Source organism: Candoia aspera, chromosome 2 (genome assembly GCF_035149785.1).
Source record: "Candoia aspera isolate rCanAsp1 chromosome 2, rCanAsp1.hap2, whole genome shotgun sequence".
Taxonomy (NCBI): Eukaryota; Metazoa; Chordata; class Lepidosauria; order Squamata; family Boidae; genus Candoia; species Candoia aspera.
The window spans coordinates 145,223,886-145,242,114 of record NC_086154.1 but is presented as its reverse complement, the minus strand read 5'-3'; the positions used below and the strand labels follow the sequence as shown (position 1 = coordinate 145,242,114).

At 39.8% G+C, this 18,229-nt stretch overlaps 1 protein-coding gene across 1 annotated transcript in view; it reads left to right on the top strand.

Annotated features, from left to right (window-relative positions):
• The first annotated feature begins 5,397 nt into the window (after positions 1-5,397).
• PBX4 (PBX homeobox 4) overlaps positions 5,398-18,229 on the top strand; it is a 38,984-nt gene continuing 26,152 nt past the window's right edge. Inside the window, exon 1 of the mRNA XM_063293997.1 lies at positions 5,398-5,778. Coding sequence (XP_063150067.1) covers positions 5,585-5,778 — 194 coding nt within the window. The 5' untranslated portion in view covers positions 5,398-5,584. The remainder of the gene's footprint in view (positions 5,779-18,229) is intronic.

The following is an 18,229-nucleotide window of genomic DNA, read 5'->3' as shown; positions in this document are numbered from 1 at the left end:
ATTGCTTTAACTATGCGGGCCTTTGTTGTCAGTGTGATGTCTCTGCTCTTAACTATTTTATCGAGATTTGTCATTGCTCTTCTCCCAAGGATTAAGCGTCTTCTGATTTCCTGACTGCAGTCAGCATCTGCAGTAATCTTTGCACCTAGGAATACAAAGTCTTTCACTGCTTCTACATTTTCTCCCTCTATTTGCCAGTTATCAATCAAGCTGGTTGCCATAATCTTGGTTTTTTTGAGGTTTAGCTGCAAGCCAGCTTTTGCACTTTCTTCTTTCACCTTCATCATAAGGCTCCTCAGTTCCTCTTCACTTTCAGCCATCAAAGTGGTATCATCTGCATATCTGAGATTGTTAATGTTTCTTCCAGCGATTTTAACTCCAGCCTTGGATTCCTCAAGACCAGCTTGTCGCATGATGTGTTCTGCATACAAGTTGAATAGGTAGGGTGAGAGTATACAGCCCTGCCGTACTCCTTTCCCAATCTTAAACCAGTCCGTTGTTCCGTGGTCTGTTCTTACTGTTGCTACTTGGTCGTTATACAGATTCTTCAGGAGGCATACAAGATGACTTGGTATCCCCATACCACTAAGAACTTGCCACAATTTGTTATGGTCCACACAGTCAAAGGCTTTAGAATAGTCAATAAAACAGAAATAGATGTTTTTCTGAAACTCCCTGGCTTTTTCCATTATCCAGTGGATATTGGCAATTTGGTCTCTAGTTCCTCTGCCTTTTCTAAACCCAGCCTGTACATCTGGCAATTCTCGCTCCATGAACTGCTGAAGTCTACCTTGCAGGATCTTGAGCATTACCTTACTGGCATGTGAAATGAGTGCCACTGTTCGATAGTTTGAACATTCTTTAGTGTTTCCTTTTTTGGTATGGGGATATAAGTTGATTTTTTCCAATCTGATGGCCATTCTTGTGTTTTCCAAATTTGCTGGCATATAGCATGCATTACCTTGACAGCATCATCTTGCAAGATTTTGAACAGTTCAGCTGGGATGCCGTCTTCTCCTGCTGCCTTGTTATTAGCAATGCTTCTTAAGGCCCACTCAACCTCACTCTTCAGGATGTCTGGCTCTAGCTCACTGACCACACCGTCAAAGCTATCCCCGATATTGTTATCCTTCCTATACAGGTCTTCTGTATATTCTTGCCACCTTTTCTTGATCTCTTCTTCTTCTGTTAGGTCCTTGCCATCTTTGTTTTTGATCATACCCATTTTGGCCTGGAATTTACCTCCGATGTTTCTAATTTTCTGGAAGAGGTCTCTTGTCCTTCCTATTCTATTGTCTTCTTCCACTTCCACGCATTGCTTGTTTAAAAATAATTCCTTATCTCTTCTGGCTAACCTCTGGAATTTTGCATTTAATTGGGCATATCTCCCCCTATCGCTGTTGCCTTTTGCTTTCCTTCTTTCTTGGGCTACTTCTAGTGTCTCAGCAGACAGCCATTTTGCCTTCTTGGTTTTCTCTTTCTTTGGGATGTATTTTGTTGCCGCCTCCTGAACAATGCTGCCAACTTCTGTCCAGAGTTCTTCCGGGACCCTATCTACTAAGTCCAGTCCCTTAAATCTATTCTTCACCTCCACTGCATATTCCTGAGGAATATTCGTGAGCTCATATCTAGCTGATCTGTGGGTCTTCCCTAATCTCTTTAGTCTGATCCTAAATTGTGCAAGAAGAAGTTCATGATCAGAACTACAGTCAGCTCCAGGTCTTGTTTTTACTGACTGTACAGATGTCCGCCACCTTTGGCTGCAAAGGATGTAATCAATCTGATTTCGGTGTTGTCCATCTGGTGAAGTCCATGTGTAAAGCCGTCTCTTAGGTTGTTGGAAGAGAGTGTTTGTTATGCAGAGTGAATTGTCTTGGCAAAATTCTATCAGCCTATGTCCTGCTTCGTTTTGTTCTCCCAGGCCATACTTACCTGTAATTCGAGGTGTCATTTGACTGCCCACCTTAGCATTCCAGTCTCCTGTGATGAAAATAACATCTCTTTTAGGCATGTTGTCCAGTAGGTGCTGCAGATCCTCATAGAACTGCTCTACTTCAGCTTCTTCAGCATTTGTGGTTGGGGCGTATATTTGGATCACTGTGATGTTAGATGGCTTGCCCTGAATTCGAATTGAGATCATTCTGTCGTTTTTGGGGTTGTATCCAAGCACTGCTTTAGCCACTTTACTATTAATTATGAAGGCTACTCCATTTCTTCTGTGGTCCTCTTGTCCACAGTAGTAGATCTGGTGGTCATTTGATGTGAAGTGGCCCATTCCAGTCCATTTCAGTTCACTGATGCCCAGAATGTCTATCTTTAATCTTGACATCTCACCAATAACTACATCCAATTTGCCCTGGCTCATAGATCTTACATTCCAGGTTCCAATGGTGTGTTGATCCTTAGAACATTGGATTCGCCGTTCACCACCAGCACCGTCGGCCGCTAACCGTCCTTTCGGCTTTGAGCTAGCTGCGTCATCACGACTGGGGCTAGTTGAGCTCATCCTCTGTTCCTCCCCAGTAGCATTTTGACCATCTTCCGACCTGGGGGTCTCATCTTCCGATGGTATACCGACATATCTCTGGTTGTACTGATCCATTGAGTTTTCACGGCAAGAATACTGGGGTGGGTTGCCATTACCTTCCCCAGGGATCGCATTTAGTCTGACCTCTCTGTCATGACCTTCCCGTCTTGGGTGGCCCTTCACGGTTTAGCTCATGGCATCATTGAGGTGCTCAAGCTCCAGCACCACGACAAGGTAACGATCCTTTGCGGAGAGTATTTTATTACTAGTTAGTAAAATCTATAATCTAGTTAGTAGTATTTTATTTATATACTCATAAAAAGGTCTGTATTAAGAATTAGTAAGAAAATTTAGTTCAGGACTTCTTCAGGAACATGGCGGACTCTGGGGAACAGTGGAGCCGACGATTGTGGCTAAAAATGAGTTGATGAGTAGATCGGCTCCTTCGACCCTCTCTGGAGAAAGAGAGGACAAGAGATTGCCCACATTGTGCTCCTTACGGTTGCTCCTCATGAGGGGACTGCAAAGTAGTGGTCTCCAGAAGGTGGAAGCAGGGCCGCAACTGTGTCACCTGGGGCAAACATGGATTCCACGCCCATTTTGGCACCCCCCCCCCACCCACTTGCGGCCCTGGGTGAGAGAACCAGATGAGGGAATTTGCCATTCTTGCTCCAGCCGCAGTTGGAGCCTTTAAAGGACACTAAGTTTGCATTTCGTTTCCTAACCACTTTCAGAAATTGCTTATTAACTGCTTTAAAGAAGTTAGACACCTTCAAAATGACAAGGCTGGAAACACCAAGTGAATGCCTTCAATCCTTAATGTAAGAAAATGAAACTGTATCTTTATAAGCTTTAAGAATTTAAAATAAATGGCAAAAAGCAAGACAAGGTTTTGGCTATAGAAAGTTTTAAGCGGATTAAGGGCTCAGAAAATGTTGGAATAATGCATTTTCATGGGAAAGAAAAATTATTTTCGATATTGGAGACATAACAAGATAAGCAACTTATAATGGCGTTCAGAGATATTTTTGAGGAATTGCAACAGGACCTTGAATCAACAGTGTCAGCTATGTTGGGTGCTCTTATGAACAGTCTGTTCCCAGAAGAAGCTGTTATAGAAAAAAATTTGGAACAAAACTTACCTGACATGATTGTGGAGAATAACATGAACAAGAATTTGTCATTGGATATACAAAAAAGAAAAAAAGGATGAGGCTTTAAAAATTAAGAAGGAAATAAAAACACCAATCCCAAAGAGCAATTGGAATAATTTCTTCTTGCTGGACTTACAAATGTGGTTCTTTCTGGACTTGCTGACATCTAGACCGGAAAAGACGTTGTGTATTGGATTTGCTTATAGGATTTCCCAGCAAGAAAAAAGCAGCATGAACACTGAACTGCTATGTCATACCTTTAAAAAAAAAAAAAGTTAAGAGCTGAGATATGGAATGATGAGTTTTATATTTGTAGGGTTCTGTTTGGATTTTTGTTGACCCCTGGACTGGAAAAGACGTTGCTTGCCTATAGTTAAGAGTTGCATTATGGGATGGAGTTTTGTATCTGTTAATTAAGAGGAGGTGAAGAGATAGTGAAACTGTTTATACTCATGATGAGGGTGGGAAGTTTTCTAATTTTTTTCTTTCTCTGTTTTTTTGCTTTCTTGCACCTTTTACAGTTTTCTATTTTTTTCTTTTTAGTTTGTATTATCTTTTACTATTGTAGTTAAAACTTTTAATAAGAAATATTTTTAAAAAGAAAATTTAGTTCAGAGCTTAAGCATAATATAATATTATGCTGCCAAAATGTCCCCACATTTTTAGCTTAACACCATTTAAGGAATTGTTCAATGCACCAAAGCATATTTTAAGGTAAAGCTGCCAGTTGGTTATGGGCAATGACTCCATAATAAACTTTCTAAAACATTGCTTTCCATGATGCTGCTGTTATTCAAACTTTATCTTAGTGATAGCATTGACTTATGTGTTTAAAATATGTCTAGGGCTTCTTTTAAGAGAAAAAGGTCCTTCTCAGGCGTCTCCCTCCAAGGCTATGTGTCTGTTACATTAACAAAACACATGACGTTTGGTTTTGGAATTGGTTCAGTTCTTTTCTCTCCTTCTATTTTGCCCTTCATCTGCCTCCCAGCTTTTAATCACGTTACATTCATCTGTCGTTATTTTAACTTTGTGAATTGCTGAACTGCCCTCGAAAGGCAGTAATGTGGGAAGCCTGTTTGGGAGATGAAATCGGGTTGGAGGAAAAGTCGAATCCGTGGCGTGAGCTGAGGGTAGTAGGAGCAGCCCCTTCGATTTGTCGTGGCGGGAGGCGGCTCTTTCCTTGAGGGGCAGTTCAAGCTGAAGCCGCGTAAGTCAAGGGTCAGCCCCTGAGGAAACGATCCTTCTGACGCGAGAAGCAGCGGTTGGGAAACCGTTTCATTCTCCCGTGGGAGCTGAGGCGACAGGGGTCGGTGTCCGGTGAAAGTCGTTTGGCTGACACTGACCCGAAGAAACTGTAATCCAGAAGGGAAAAAAAATAAACTGCACGCCAGGAGGTGGAAACGCTCAACTTTGTAACCTTCGCGATTGTGACGATTGAGGACTGAGGACGCGACACAACGCGCGCCCCCCACCCAGCTTTCAAGGCGGGACGCAACCTAGGCAGAGGGGCGCGCGCGCTGGGGGGCGGGCTGAACTGGTCTCGAGCCTGGAGCAGGGAGTTAACCGCTTTTAGCTCCGCCTCCCTTCCCGGAGGCGCCAATTGTGTGGAAGCCGCCGAGAGACTGGCTTTGTCCCGGAAGGGGGCGGGCAGCTCCAGGAGCTGGGCCGCTGCGCCAGGCGACAGTTGAGGAGGCGGAGCCCCGTCGCGCGGCGGGGGCCGGGGGCGGAGCGGGCCCGAGTGAGGAGCTGTGGGGCCTGTTCTGTGTCAGTCGTGAGTGTGTGTGTGTGTGTGTACGTTGGGGGGAAAAGAGGCGAGGGGCTCGAGCAGCCACCCGCGTCTCCCTCCCGCCGCGCCCGAGGCGGCTCCCTCCCTCCGCTGCCCTTATCCCCCGCCTCTGCCATGGAAGAGGCATCCCGGCTGCTGGCGGGTCTCCAGCCTCCTCCCGGGGCCGCCGGAGATCCCTCGCCCCACAGACTCCAAGCGCCTCCAGGCCCACCCCAGCCCCAGGCAGCCCCCGGACTTCAGGACACGGGTGACATCTTGCAGCAGATTATGGCCATCACCGATCAGAGCCTGGACGAAGCACAGGCCAGGTGAGAAATACCTGGATACATTCTGGCCCCTGGCATGGGAGTGGGCGGGGCGGGGCGGGGAAGAGAAGAGAGATCCTGAAACGAGATTGCCTACGTGTGGGGGAGCGATCCTCCCAGCCTTTTAGTTTGTAGTAACATGCTGTTGGCCTGCGACAGTTGAGCTGGGAGCTTATGAGTAGCAGGGGATGTTGGATCTTTGAAGATCACGGTTGCTGTGATATACATATTAGAATGTAGAGATTTGGGGCAGGAGGTTTGGGAGGGCAGTGTCCCAGCAAACAAGAACTGGGCATATCTGAAACTTCAGGTTTGGTGAAATATAGCTATGTAAGCAAAGACAAAAGGCTTGGGAAGCATTGGAAATGTTAAGCCAATAGTACCTCGCTCTGGACAGTCTTCTCATGATTGCTCTGGATAGGGTTGAGTCCTCACCAGCTCAGCTTATGTATCTTTGACAAGTGGACCATGTGCAGCACTAAAATGCGTAATACACAAAACACAAAGAAACCCAGAGATTTAGTCCTGTGTCTTGGAATATTGGTTAGTCTGATTTGGAGTCTTCCTTGGTAAAAGGCTTCTGTAATCTTAATGGACTTCTGTAATATGAGACTGTGTTTATGAAACGGTGGAATAAAATCAAACTACATTGTGGTTTATTGTGAGAACTCTTATTATGGTTTGTAGACCATGTTTTATGGCTTAGCATGTTATAAGAAACCAATCAACTGTGGTTTATTCAGTCAACTGTGGTTAAGCAAATCATGGCTTAGCAGAGTGTTTGACCTCAGAACTCAAGAGAAAAAATAATCAGGGATGTGTACAGTTTATTTAGGAAGGAATCATGACCAAAATGAAGAGAATGAGCGTATTTGTCCAATGTCATTTTATGAAGAAGCAATATTAGAATAATGTGGCTTGTGATGGTGAGGGAAAAATTGAGCGAGGATAATGCTGCTCAATTAGCAGTATGTGGTGAGTAGAGTTGAGGCAGTTACAGTTAATGCACTACTAGTGAACTAAGTAGTGCAAATGCAACTGAATCTGAAGACTGACCTGAACATTTGGAATAGAAACAGCTCCACAGGTTGCCTTTTATAAGGATAACAAAGATTATTACTACACTTGTTTGAGGTTTTGCCTCATTATTTTCTGCTGTGGGATCTGACACAGCTTGAAAGGTAATTCATTTTGTTTTTCCTTGTCTTGAGGGAAGTTGTGAGGGTTGGATGGCTCCACAATTATGTACACTGTGGCCAGACTGAAGACACGAGGAATAGATAGCTATCACATTGGGCAACTTGTTGAATGGTCATTGCAAGAGAATGCTTTTTAGTTAGTGCTGTATTGAGACTTGGAATATGTTGTATTTTTTTTGCAGAATTTCTTATGCCATTACCAGTACAAAGCAATTAAAAATAGATCTTTATCTTTTCTTATTTGAATATATTTCATTTGATTTGACTTCAGAAATGTTTAGTCTAAATATTGTGTTAGCTGCATCTACTTAAGTAGAATTTATTTCCATGTACAATGAATTTAAATTTATTTTATTTTATTTTTCAGTTAAGGTCGCAAACCGTTTCAGAGGTGAAAGGGAAGGAATGAGCTTCTAAGGCTTTTGCTTGGTTTTTCTATTTAAGTAACTAGTTTAGTATTCTGCCAGATCTGGTGACAGAGCCAGAGAAGAGTGGCAGTGTGTTGCAACCAAAAAAGACAAAGGGTTATTTCTTATATCCAAGTTGATTCATAATATTTTGTGGAACTAAATAGATTATAAAATTACTATCCCCAAATATTTTAATTAACTTACTTGCCTACATATGCTTGTTTTGGGGCTAAGAGCAACAAATTCTCTATCTGGTTGCTTAGTATTGATTCTTAACTGTTCTGTATCCAGAAGTTCTTTAGTTCATCCTCTGTCACCTCCAAGTAGAGCTGCAAAAATGTATTTGTGAAAATACTGCCTGTTAGTATTAGTAGTCTTAGGCTGGATAGATTAATGAGTTGCTCTGTTTAAGGTAGTTTCCCATCTTACTACAAGTATTTGGGTAACTGGACAAGTGGTTGCTGTTTAGCCCAGTTAGAACCTCAACCACAGAGCTGCTTAAAGCACTTTGAGTGATGGGGTTGTAAATATGAGTTGAGTTGCAAGATGAAGGAACCATATAATAAATGATTTAATATGTCCAGACTTTGGCAATCTGCTTTAGCTATGAAAATTGGTGTTTTTTTTTCTCCCCCCCAAAAAACAAGTAAAAAGTCAAGTAATTTTTTTTGCTGCATCATTTGTTTTCTTGCAGTTGGAGACAAGTACCAAATGCATGCTTACACCCCACTGCAAATGGTGTTGCTTGTTGTAGGCTAAAATGAGCATATTGTTAAACCATAGCAATATTTTTACTTTGCAACGGTTCCTTTTAGTGGAGCATGTTCATTGGACAGTTCTACCTTTTACAGTCAATTGTGTAACTGTCTATAATTATTTGAATCAATCTTGCTGACTGAGGAGTTAACGTATATAGGATGCAAGGCTCTACTCTATTTTTGACATCCCTGCCACTAGATTCCTGACTATTGTAGGGTGAAACAATTTAGTCTGGATCAGACGTGTGAAATGCTTGCCTAGTAGCTGCAGTAAGCAATATTAATTTTTTAGATAACTAGGCAGGAGATGTTTTTATAAGTTGGAAGAGAGCTGATCGTTATTTCTTCGAAACTGTTTATATGCTGCAATTTACAAATGGCATCTTGAAATCTTGAAGCTGGACTGGAGAAGAAAATAGAGTAATACCATTTGATGTTTCTTAGGTTCCTATGGTGTGGGAATTTTTTTCCTTCATTGTATCTGCTTCTCCTTAGAGATGAGGGAGTGGATCGTACATACACAGTGTGTGTGTACAAATAGGTTAGAAGTAAAAGACTTGCCTCTGTATCATTCTTGCAGAACTACCTACATTTGTATGTTAATTGCGACATCATTTTTAAAACAATTGCCTGCAAATCTGGGATCAAATTGGTTAAATTCAAGTCTACTGAAACCCTGTTTGGGAACCTGTTCCACGGACCAGAATGGGATAGTCTTCTGACTAAAACTACACAGGATTGAACTGTAAGAGTGCCCAGATTTGTATTAGATTGTGATGTTAGTAGCACACTTGTTCTAGCATTATGCTAGGGTAATGCTACTTTATTTTCAGTGTGACATATTCTCAGAGTTCTAGTAAAGCACTGTATACCTTACCCTAATTAATCAAAATATTGAAAATATTAGAGAAGAGTAGAAGTTGCAGGCGTGATCTATGTTGAATTTCTGGACATTAGTTTTATCTGTGCCCCCCGCCCCCCCTTCAGGTATCTGCAGAGATGGATAATAACCATAGAACCTGGTTCTAAACTGAAGCTATTGGTGTAAACTCCAGGAAGACTAAGATGCTTCTGTTTAGTAAGGTTCCAATTTGAAAAATACATCCTCTTAGGGGCATGGTGATCTCTTTTGTGTTTCTCATATGACTGAAATTAATTATGGGATGTAACTTGCATGATGTAGAAATACCACAGGAGTGTGAATTAGCACTGTTCTTGTTATTTTTGCACTGATGAAGCATATGACTTCATAATCAAATAATTTATGAATATTAAATATTCTAGTATTTTACAGAATGATTGTTTGATAACATTCAGAGATTGATATTCTGAATTGCAGGTTTGATACAGGCATTGTATGGGTACACAGATTGAAAGAATACTCCTGAAGTGTGCACTACCCTGTAATGATTTTTTTAGTAACAAAATTTTTGTTTAAAAAAAGGGTTCCATCCTATTCCTATGACTGAATTATCCCAAACTAGATTTAGAAGAAACAAGGAAACACTAAGGAGATCCAGGTTCAGTCATGATTCTTGGGAATATATAGATTTCATGTATAAATATTCAGCTCAACATTTTGCTGTATTTGCTCAGAAATAAGCTCTACTAAGTTCAGTGCAGTGATCTGATAGCAGTTGTCTATTATTTGGATGGGATTTTTTTCAGCATTCATGTATCTGAAGTCTTTAGAGAATTGAAGTAATGTGGAATTGCTGCCTTTTCTACTTGTGCAAATTGCTTCTGCTGAAAGGAATGTATAATTAAAATTTTCTTTTACTATTTTGCAAGTAGTTAAAGTGGCTGCCTTTATACAAATGCTTGCAAAAATACTGTTTTTTAATTTATCTGATTATGCCCTACTTTCCAACTCTGGCACATACTCAAGGTAGCTGTTGAAATACCACTATACAAGCAAATAACTTATACAGTGTGAGGCATGTTATCTATCAGTTCATTCGTGTAGAAAATAACACTTCTAAGGTACATTAAATTATAATTTATTCAGTACTAATCTGTGACCGTGGCAGCACAATTTTAAACAATACTCTCTACTTTTCCCTATTGCAAAGTAATTTCCAAATACAGCATTGCATGTAAATTACACTTTACTTTAACCTTCAGAAAGTTACCTTTCTTGTTCCTGAATTAGTGTTTTCTCTTCTCCTCTCTGTTCATTCATATGTTAGTTCCTACATTCCTGTGGTTTGCTGTGTGTGACATAATGCTGAAAGAATTGGCTGAAGGTGCAGCATGAGTCAGGGTGGTATTTGTGCAGCAGAACATCAAGACACATTCCTTTAGTCCTGGAACTTGAGATGTTACTTCGGTTAGGAGAGAAGGCTCCTGTCCCCAAGAAAATCATCATGGGAATGTCCTGAAATGTATTCTTAGTCATGTTAATAACATTTCCATTTGATTTGTCCAAACATACTCATGTTAGCCTTGAAATCTGCAGTACTGGATATAACTATGTATGAAACACCATACAAACATTGTATGAGTGGTCTGACTACTTACCACAACTCTCAGTACTTAGCTTTAGAATCAAGAGCAGTGTAGAATGTTTCTGTGTTAGAATATTTCACAATACTTGTTGCTTATTTCTGAGGACTATTTAGTCCTGAAACCAGAAACCTGCTTTTTACCCTCCTCAGTCAATAGCAACCTGATTTTTACACTGTCCTGTAATACAAATAAACTACTTGCACGAGGTAGTTGGCAGCCCTATACTTCCTTTAATATGGCTGTTCTTGTCTGCTTGCTGACAATCTGAGCCTTGGTGGGTGCATTGTTTAGTAGCTGCTTTCATGCAAAATTATACTGCTTGTGGAAGTGATGCCATTGTGAACTTGCACTTGGTTGGAGTTAAAGTTATGTAGTCATTCCCAAGTTTTGCTTCTGACTTATGAAATAAAGCAGTCACCAACTGCTATTTTTCATATTCAGTAGGATGCTATCCTTATGGAATGGGGCATTACTATAAGCAGAAGTTTGTGCATATTTTGTTGGTTTGTTTTGTTGGATTTGTGCTGCATGACTACTGTGATCTGTGAAGTTTGGACTCTGAAGTAAATTCAAGGAACCGTTCCTCAATATGAGACTATTTTCCCAAATAACGAAGTAAGACTGTCTCCCAGATAAGGTGAAGGAAGGAAGGAAGGATTTTAAAATAATCTCAAACTTAAATATCTGAATCTGATCTTAAAGTATTTTTAAAATGTTTTTGGCTAAGCAGAATCAGTCTGGATTAGTACTTGAATAGGAGACCATTAGGACCTCTCAGAACTGTAGGCTAGACTGCTGTATGGAAAAAATACCCTAAAAAATTACAGCAGCAAGACTTTTATATGCACAGAGATGGAAAGACCCACAAATAACTACAGTGGAAGAATGGATTATTAAATTGATGGAGCTGGCCCAAATGGCTAAGTTAACAGCGCTGGTAAGAGAAAATACTGTTTCTAGATTTCTTTCTACTTGGCAACCACTTTTGGACTACTTGCTTGTGTCAGAAAAAAAATGAAGTTTTGATTTTAGGTTTTAACGATGAAATGGTTTGATTTGATAGAAATAATGTTATTAAGGTTCAACTAATTGTAAGATTATTTGTAAATGTATTCATATCTGTACTGGAGAAGGTCGGAAGTCACTTTCTGTTTCTACTTTCTGTTTTGCACGGTTACAGTTTTTCTTTTTTCTTTAGTCCTGTACTCTAGCTTTTCTATATTCTATATTTTGTATTTTAACTATACTTTGAAAAATAATAAAGTTCTTTATTTAAAATAAAGGAAAAAAATACTCTAAAAGAAGGCATGGACAAATCACTTCTGTTTTGCTTCAAGAAAAACTTAATGGCTGTGTCCATGTAGTCAACAGAAATTGAGCTTGTTTTGAAGACTTTACTTAAAAAAAAACAATAACCCACTAATATTTTATAAATACATATTTAACAGTAGTATATGGAAATGAGATATTACAGACCTGCATAGCCGGATACAGTGTAGGTGGTTTTCATGAAAATACTGTAGAGTCGGGCCATTACATCTTTCCCTTTAAAGAGTAAAGGCAAAGAAGTTCAATGAATAGAGATTCTGCAAAGGGAAGAATTTGAATATGAGAGTATAAGGGGAGAGCACTAAAAGATGAAATAAATAAACAAGACTTTTGGTCCTAAGAAATGTTTTTGATTATGAGTGTTCTGTCCATGGAGCTGAGCTGTATTGAAACATGAAAGGGGAAAACCTATAATAGTTGCAGGCTATAAAAAATCCAATCTGGGAATGTTTTAATGAATTTTCTTTACCATTGTGAACCAGTACATGTGAAAAATTCCCAAATCTGTTCCATCCTTCTAAAAATTAAACTTACATGTATTTCTGAAAACCAATGAATGGGACTGTGAAGCACCCTGTGTTTGAAGGCAAAAGGGTTCTTCAGAACATCAACCACATAGATCTTTTGTCAGGATCATTCTGCAGCTGTGAAGGGAGGCCATGTGAACTCATGGAAACATGGAGCTGCTTTAAGGAGTTGTAGACAAGTGTTATGTGAGAGCTTCTATGTACTCCAGAACACCTTTTCCCCTTCAGATCCAAAGTATGATTCCCTTTAGCACTCAAGAAGCTTGAGGCTGGAGAATGGGTTTGTGCTGGACTTCTGGGGGAGAAATGGCAAACTGAAGATGGCTCCACTGAGAGTGGACCACAGCAGAATGAAGAGCTGGTGAAAGGACTGGCTTTTCAGGATTCTTCTCTGGACATGGAGAGGACTTGGAATCGCCCACATGTGCTCCAGACAGCTACTCCTCATGAGGACAGTGCCAGACAGCAGTCTCTGGTGAATTTAGAGCTCTGGGAGATGTGGGATTGCCATCTTTGCCCAAACTGTGGTTGGTGCCTTTTCAAAAGAAACTGGGTTTGCATACTTCCTTTTGTAATCACTTTTGGAAATTGCTCGTTAACTGCTTTTCAGATATAAGGAACCTTCAGAAGAGAAAGTTTTACTACACCGGGTGCGTTTCCTTCAATCCTTAGCAAAAGAAGTTTTAAATGTAAATTTAAGGACTTAAAAAATTCTTTTTTTGGAATAAACAGCAAAAGGGTGATTAGAATGTTGATTTTGAAAAGTTACAAATGGACTAAAAGTCTAGATGGATTTTAAATAAGATTTTGAAACTAATTATAAGAATCCTTCCTGTGGGCAAATGCTGTTGTTTTCAATACATACATACATATGAGATAAGATGGAATTTTGAAGGTTGGACACTAGAAGGAGCCAGAAGGAAGTAAAGATTATAATTAAAGGAGAAGAACACTGAAATTTGACTTACTAATACAAAATGGAGCAACATATTTTAACATTGATGTAGTGAAGGTTATTTGTGAACAATGGACTCAGAAGTTAATTTTAAGAGTATCTGCCATTATAGATAGCTTGTGTTTGGAAGATGATATGGAAGAGAAGCAAGTTTTACCGGATAGGACTGAGAAGTGGATTTAAAAATGATGGGGCTATGGGAATAATGTGGAAGGAGATGTTACACTGGGTATACAGATGAAACCGGCTGATGTCTTAACAAACCAAAAGAGTAACCCAGAGAACTTTCTTTATTAGATTTACAAAAGAGACTTGTTAAAGTTTTGAAGAATTTTGTGAGAAGGGACAAAATAAAAATGAGAAGAAATCAAGTTCTAGGGCATTTGAGGGGGTTATGGATCAAGATAGTTAAAAGTAAAGGGAAGGAATGTAAAAAGATCAAGACTGTTAAAAGTAAAAGGAAGGAATATAAAGTTGGTTTATTTGATCAAGGTTAAAATAGATATGTTGTTATCTCTGGCAATCCTTGATGGACTTTTGCTGACCAGGACTGAATGACAAAGCTTTAAAGATTTGTTCATAGATGAGAGATGAGATGTGGTAAGCATTAAATTGTTTATACTTGTTATGAAGGGGGAAGTCATTTCTTTATATATTTTTTCTTATCTTTTTCTATTTCTATTTCTTTTTATTTTTTCCTTTTCCTCACTTTCTATTTTTTCTTTTTATTCTTTTATTTTTTTAGTTTGTTTTAGTTATCTTTTTAATTGTAATGTTCAATAAAATTACTATTAAAAATATCCAAAGTATTGCAGAGCCTAAGAGATATGCAGTAAGATTACATCAAACACCGTTAATCTAATTCTACTAGCAAATGATTATTAACTATTTTTGACTATAGATTTATATTTTGATTTAAATTATTAAATTCTTTCTATATAGTAATTTGTATTGATTTGACTAAAATGTACTTGAATTAAACTTATTTTATTTAAATCCTCCCTGCTTCCAGAGTGTCAGACATCTGGGTAGACTTGCATATAAAAGTCTTTGTACCATAAAATATCACAAAAATCCAAAAGTTAATGTATAAAACATTTGCATGTATACATGTAAAACCAGTGTAATTTGACACTGAGTTAAAGCTGAAATAGCTGTTAAATTATCTTTTCCTCTCTATTGTAATGTGTTTTAAAAGCATTTGTGGTTGTGACCTCATGATTAAGAAACCATGTTTATTTTTATATCCCACTGTTTGAATAAGCTTTCCCAGGCAAGCTTACAGAATAAAAGAATATTGTGAGAACCAGCAGGAAGAAACTTTCATATCAGAAGCACTTGGGGAAAATGAAAAAGATATTTGAAAGAAGGTGGATAGTCACATGTAGGTATGAACATCATGGAACTATGGGATTCAGGAAAATATTAATAATACATGTTGAATTTTATACCTTTTATTCTGGATATCTACTCAATGAAAGCTATAAAGTTCAACATGTGTTATTAGTATTTTTCAGGATGTTCATACTATTCACAAAGGATCATTATACTGACAAATGTATATATAATTTGTGAAAATTGTTATTGGTATATTTTTATGTTGCTGAATAAGTAGCATTTAATAGGAAATAGGCTCACTGTACACTGCTCATTTTATTTACTGTATTTAAAACATTTACATAGCCACCCATCTTGTACCAAACTCTGGGCGGTTCACAACCAAAAGTTAAAACAACATCTGTATACAATAAAAAATATTAAAACCACAGGTATTAAAACCAAAATAAAACCTGGCAACATGGCTAAACTTTCACATGCAGCCCACAACAGGTTCATCTCATCAAGCTCACCCTATCCCACCACTTGGGGGAAAAGCCAGGTCTTAAGTGCTTTTTGGAAGGTTAAAAGGGTGGGGGCCTGCCGAACTTAAGGTGGAAGGGTGTTCCATAGGGCAGGGGCTGCCACGGAAAAGGCACATTTCCTAGGTCTCATAAGATGGCGACATTTAAAGGGGCGGGGGACTAGGAGAGTATCCACCCAATCTGATCTGATAAGGTGGGCAGAGGCATCCTTAGTGAGAGGCGGTTCTGCAGGTAACCTGGTCCTGTGCCATATGGGGCTTTAACGGTAATAACCAGCACCTTGAATTGCACCTGGAAGGAAACTGGGAGCTAGTGCAGCTTGTGCAATAGAGGTGTGATAGGGATAAATCTAGGGGCACCCATCACTGCGAGCGCCACTGCATTCTGGACCAGCGCTCATGATACAGTAATGGTAGGCTTGCTGTGAACTGACACATTCAAGGGTCTCTTTTTTGTTTCCAGTTACATGATTTTTTTTTTCAAAATCTCAGGGCAGTTTATATAAAAGAATTATATGGCAAAGCTTTTGAGATTGGAATTAGATGGTCTTCCCTCTCCTTACCATTGGAGGCAGATAATTGTGGGCTATTGGTTTGATTTGAAATCAATCCAGTAGTTCTCAAAGTGCTCTGGAAAATTTTGAAATTCCTTTCCTGGAAGCCTGCCAGAATCTTCAGTCATGTTTTATTCTTTCCAAACCAATGTAATATTGGAAAATTATAAAGGGTGGGGGGTCAAGACTCTGTTGGTCAGCACACTAACTGTATGAAAACTTGATAGAACAGGACCACATTTGGTGTGAGTAGAGAAGTTAGCAAAAGAAACCTCGAGTCTTAAAATGGGTTGGATCAGACTAAGGGTTGCAGAAAACATTTCCTCCCAAATCCCCTAATATATCCCTATTGGAGAGCAGTTAGGCAATGGTTTGGATTTATTTGCTTGCAACAGATCCATAATTTGGGTCAGAATAATACATAATAGTCAATATTAAAAACCAGAAACACATTATAAATTATCCTGTGCACTGGGAGACATATATGTTCTGAAAAATATAAACAAAATGGTTGCTGATCCAGAGGGTCATTCAAAACAGACTTGCCCACAAAGGTTGATAAAATAACCAAGTCTTCACTATCTGAAGATCAGGAGAGAGGGAGCAATCTGAATGTCTGTGGTGATACTATTTAAGAAGGGGGGCAGTGACTGAAAAAGCATGTTTTCATGGCCCTTGTAAGTGGCAGTTTCTGAACAAAAGGACATGTTAAGAGCTTGCCTGAGTAGATCTTGCCAGAATTGTGAGCCAGTTTTTCTTGAGGAAGTGCAACCCTATTCAGAACTAAAGGTGATATCACTCTGGAATTGGCAGGGCTTCAAACCCAGAGCCACCCTGTCTTTCTGGCAGGCCTTCAAACCCAGAGTCTTAGCCTATTTTTCCCCATCCAGACTGGACAGCCTCCAGGCACCTAAACAGCACTTTGACAGTATCACTTGTTTGGTCAGGGGTCAAGATGTAAATGTGAGTATCATCAGCATACTGATGAAGCTTGACCCCATGGTGACAGTTGATCTTGCCCAGCGGCTTCATGCTGAATAGGAGCAGAGAAACTTAACAAGTCCTGTGGCATCCCACAAGTGAGGGTCCTAGGGCTTGATCTCTTCCCATCTCTTTAGGAAGGAGGAGAATCACTGCAAAACAGTGATCCCCCCCCAACCCAGTGTGATGTCTCAGAAGGATATTATGGTAAATGGTATAGAAAGCTGGTGAGAGATCAAGCAGTATCAGGAAGATTGCATTACTTCTATCCAGGCCCTTACAGAGATTATCCATAAATGCAACCAGTGCTGTCTGTGTTGTACTCAAACCTGAAAACTGACTGAAATGGGTCCAGATAACTCATTTCTTCCAAGGCTCACTGAATATACAAAACCTCCCCCAAAAGAGAAAGTTGGAGAAAGATTGATAATTGTATGTTATACCTAGGTTGAGTTATGGTTTCTTGAGGAGGGAGTGCATCACCACTCTTTCTGAGTGGACAGCAGCACCCCCCTCTTAAGGATGCATTCACTATCACCCTGGCCCAGCTTCCTGTCATCTCCCTGGAGGCTTTCCCCAACCAGGAAGGGCAGAGGTTCAGACCACAAGTGACTGAGCTGATGCTGCAGAGAACCCCATCCATTTCTTCAGGAGCCACAGAATCAAACCCATCCCGGAGAAACTCACAGGATGAGATTTCAGCCAGTGTTAGCAACTGCTTTATCCTAAACCCCCTTCCTCCTCCCTCCCAGTCATATATGCCAGCTTGCCCTGTGCTTCCCAGTGCACACATACTGGCAATCACACATAGATGGTGTATGAGGGGAGAACAGAAATATGCACATACATAACCCACAGATGCAACATTTACTTGGTTACATAGAAGAAACTACAGATGCCTCCTGTGACTACTGCTGGTAAAAGGGTTGAAAAGAATTCCAGAAACCATGTTCTGAATGCTTTTTCTACTTTACTTGAAATAATCTGCTTCAGAGATTAAGAATATTTGAAAGTCAGCTTGCATGTCAGTACTGATTTTAGATCGTGATGTTGAGTGTACTCATGGGCACAGTTTAAGTTCAGGAAGTACAATGCCAATGGACCTACCTAGTTGCCCATCTGAACAGTGTGGGTCCTGGAACATGTACCAGAAACTTCTGCAGCTTTCTGTGAAAAATGCTTCCTGAAACTAGGAAATTGGCAACTGCTACAGTAAGCTACATGATTCTAACAGCCTGATAAAAAACCTGCTTCAAGCATCATATAAAGCTTGGCCAGTGGCCAGGGGAGTGAGTTGTTGTGGGCCGTATATAGTATTTGCATTTATTGCCCAGTGTACTTGCCGTTTCTCTGAGAACTCTTGCATATAAAT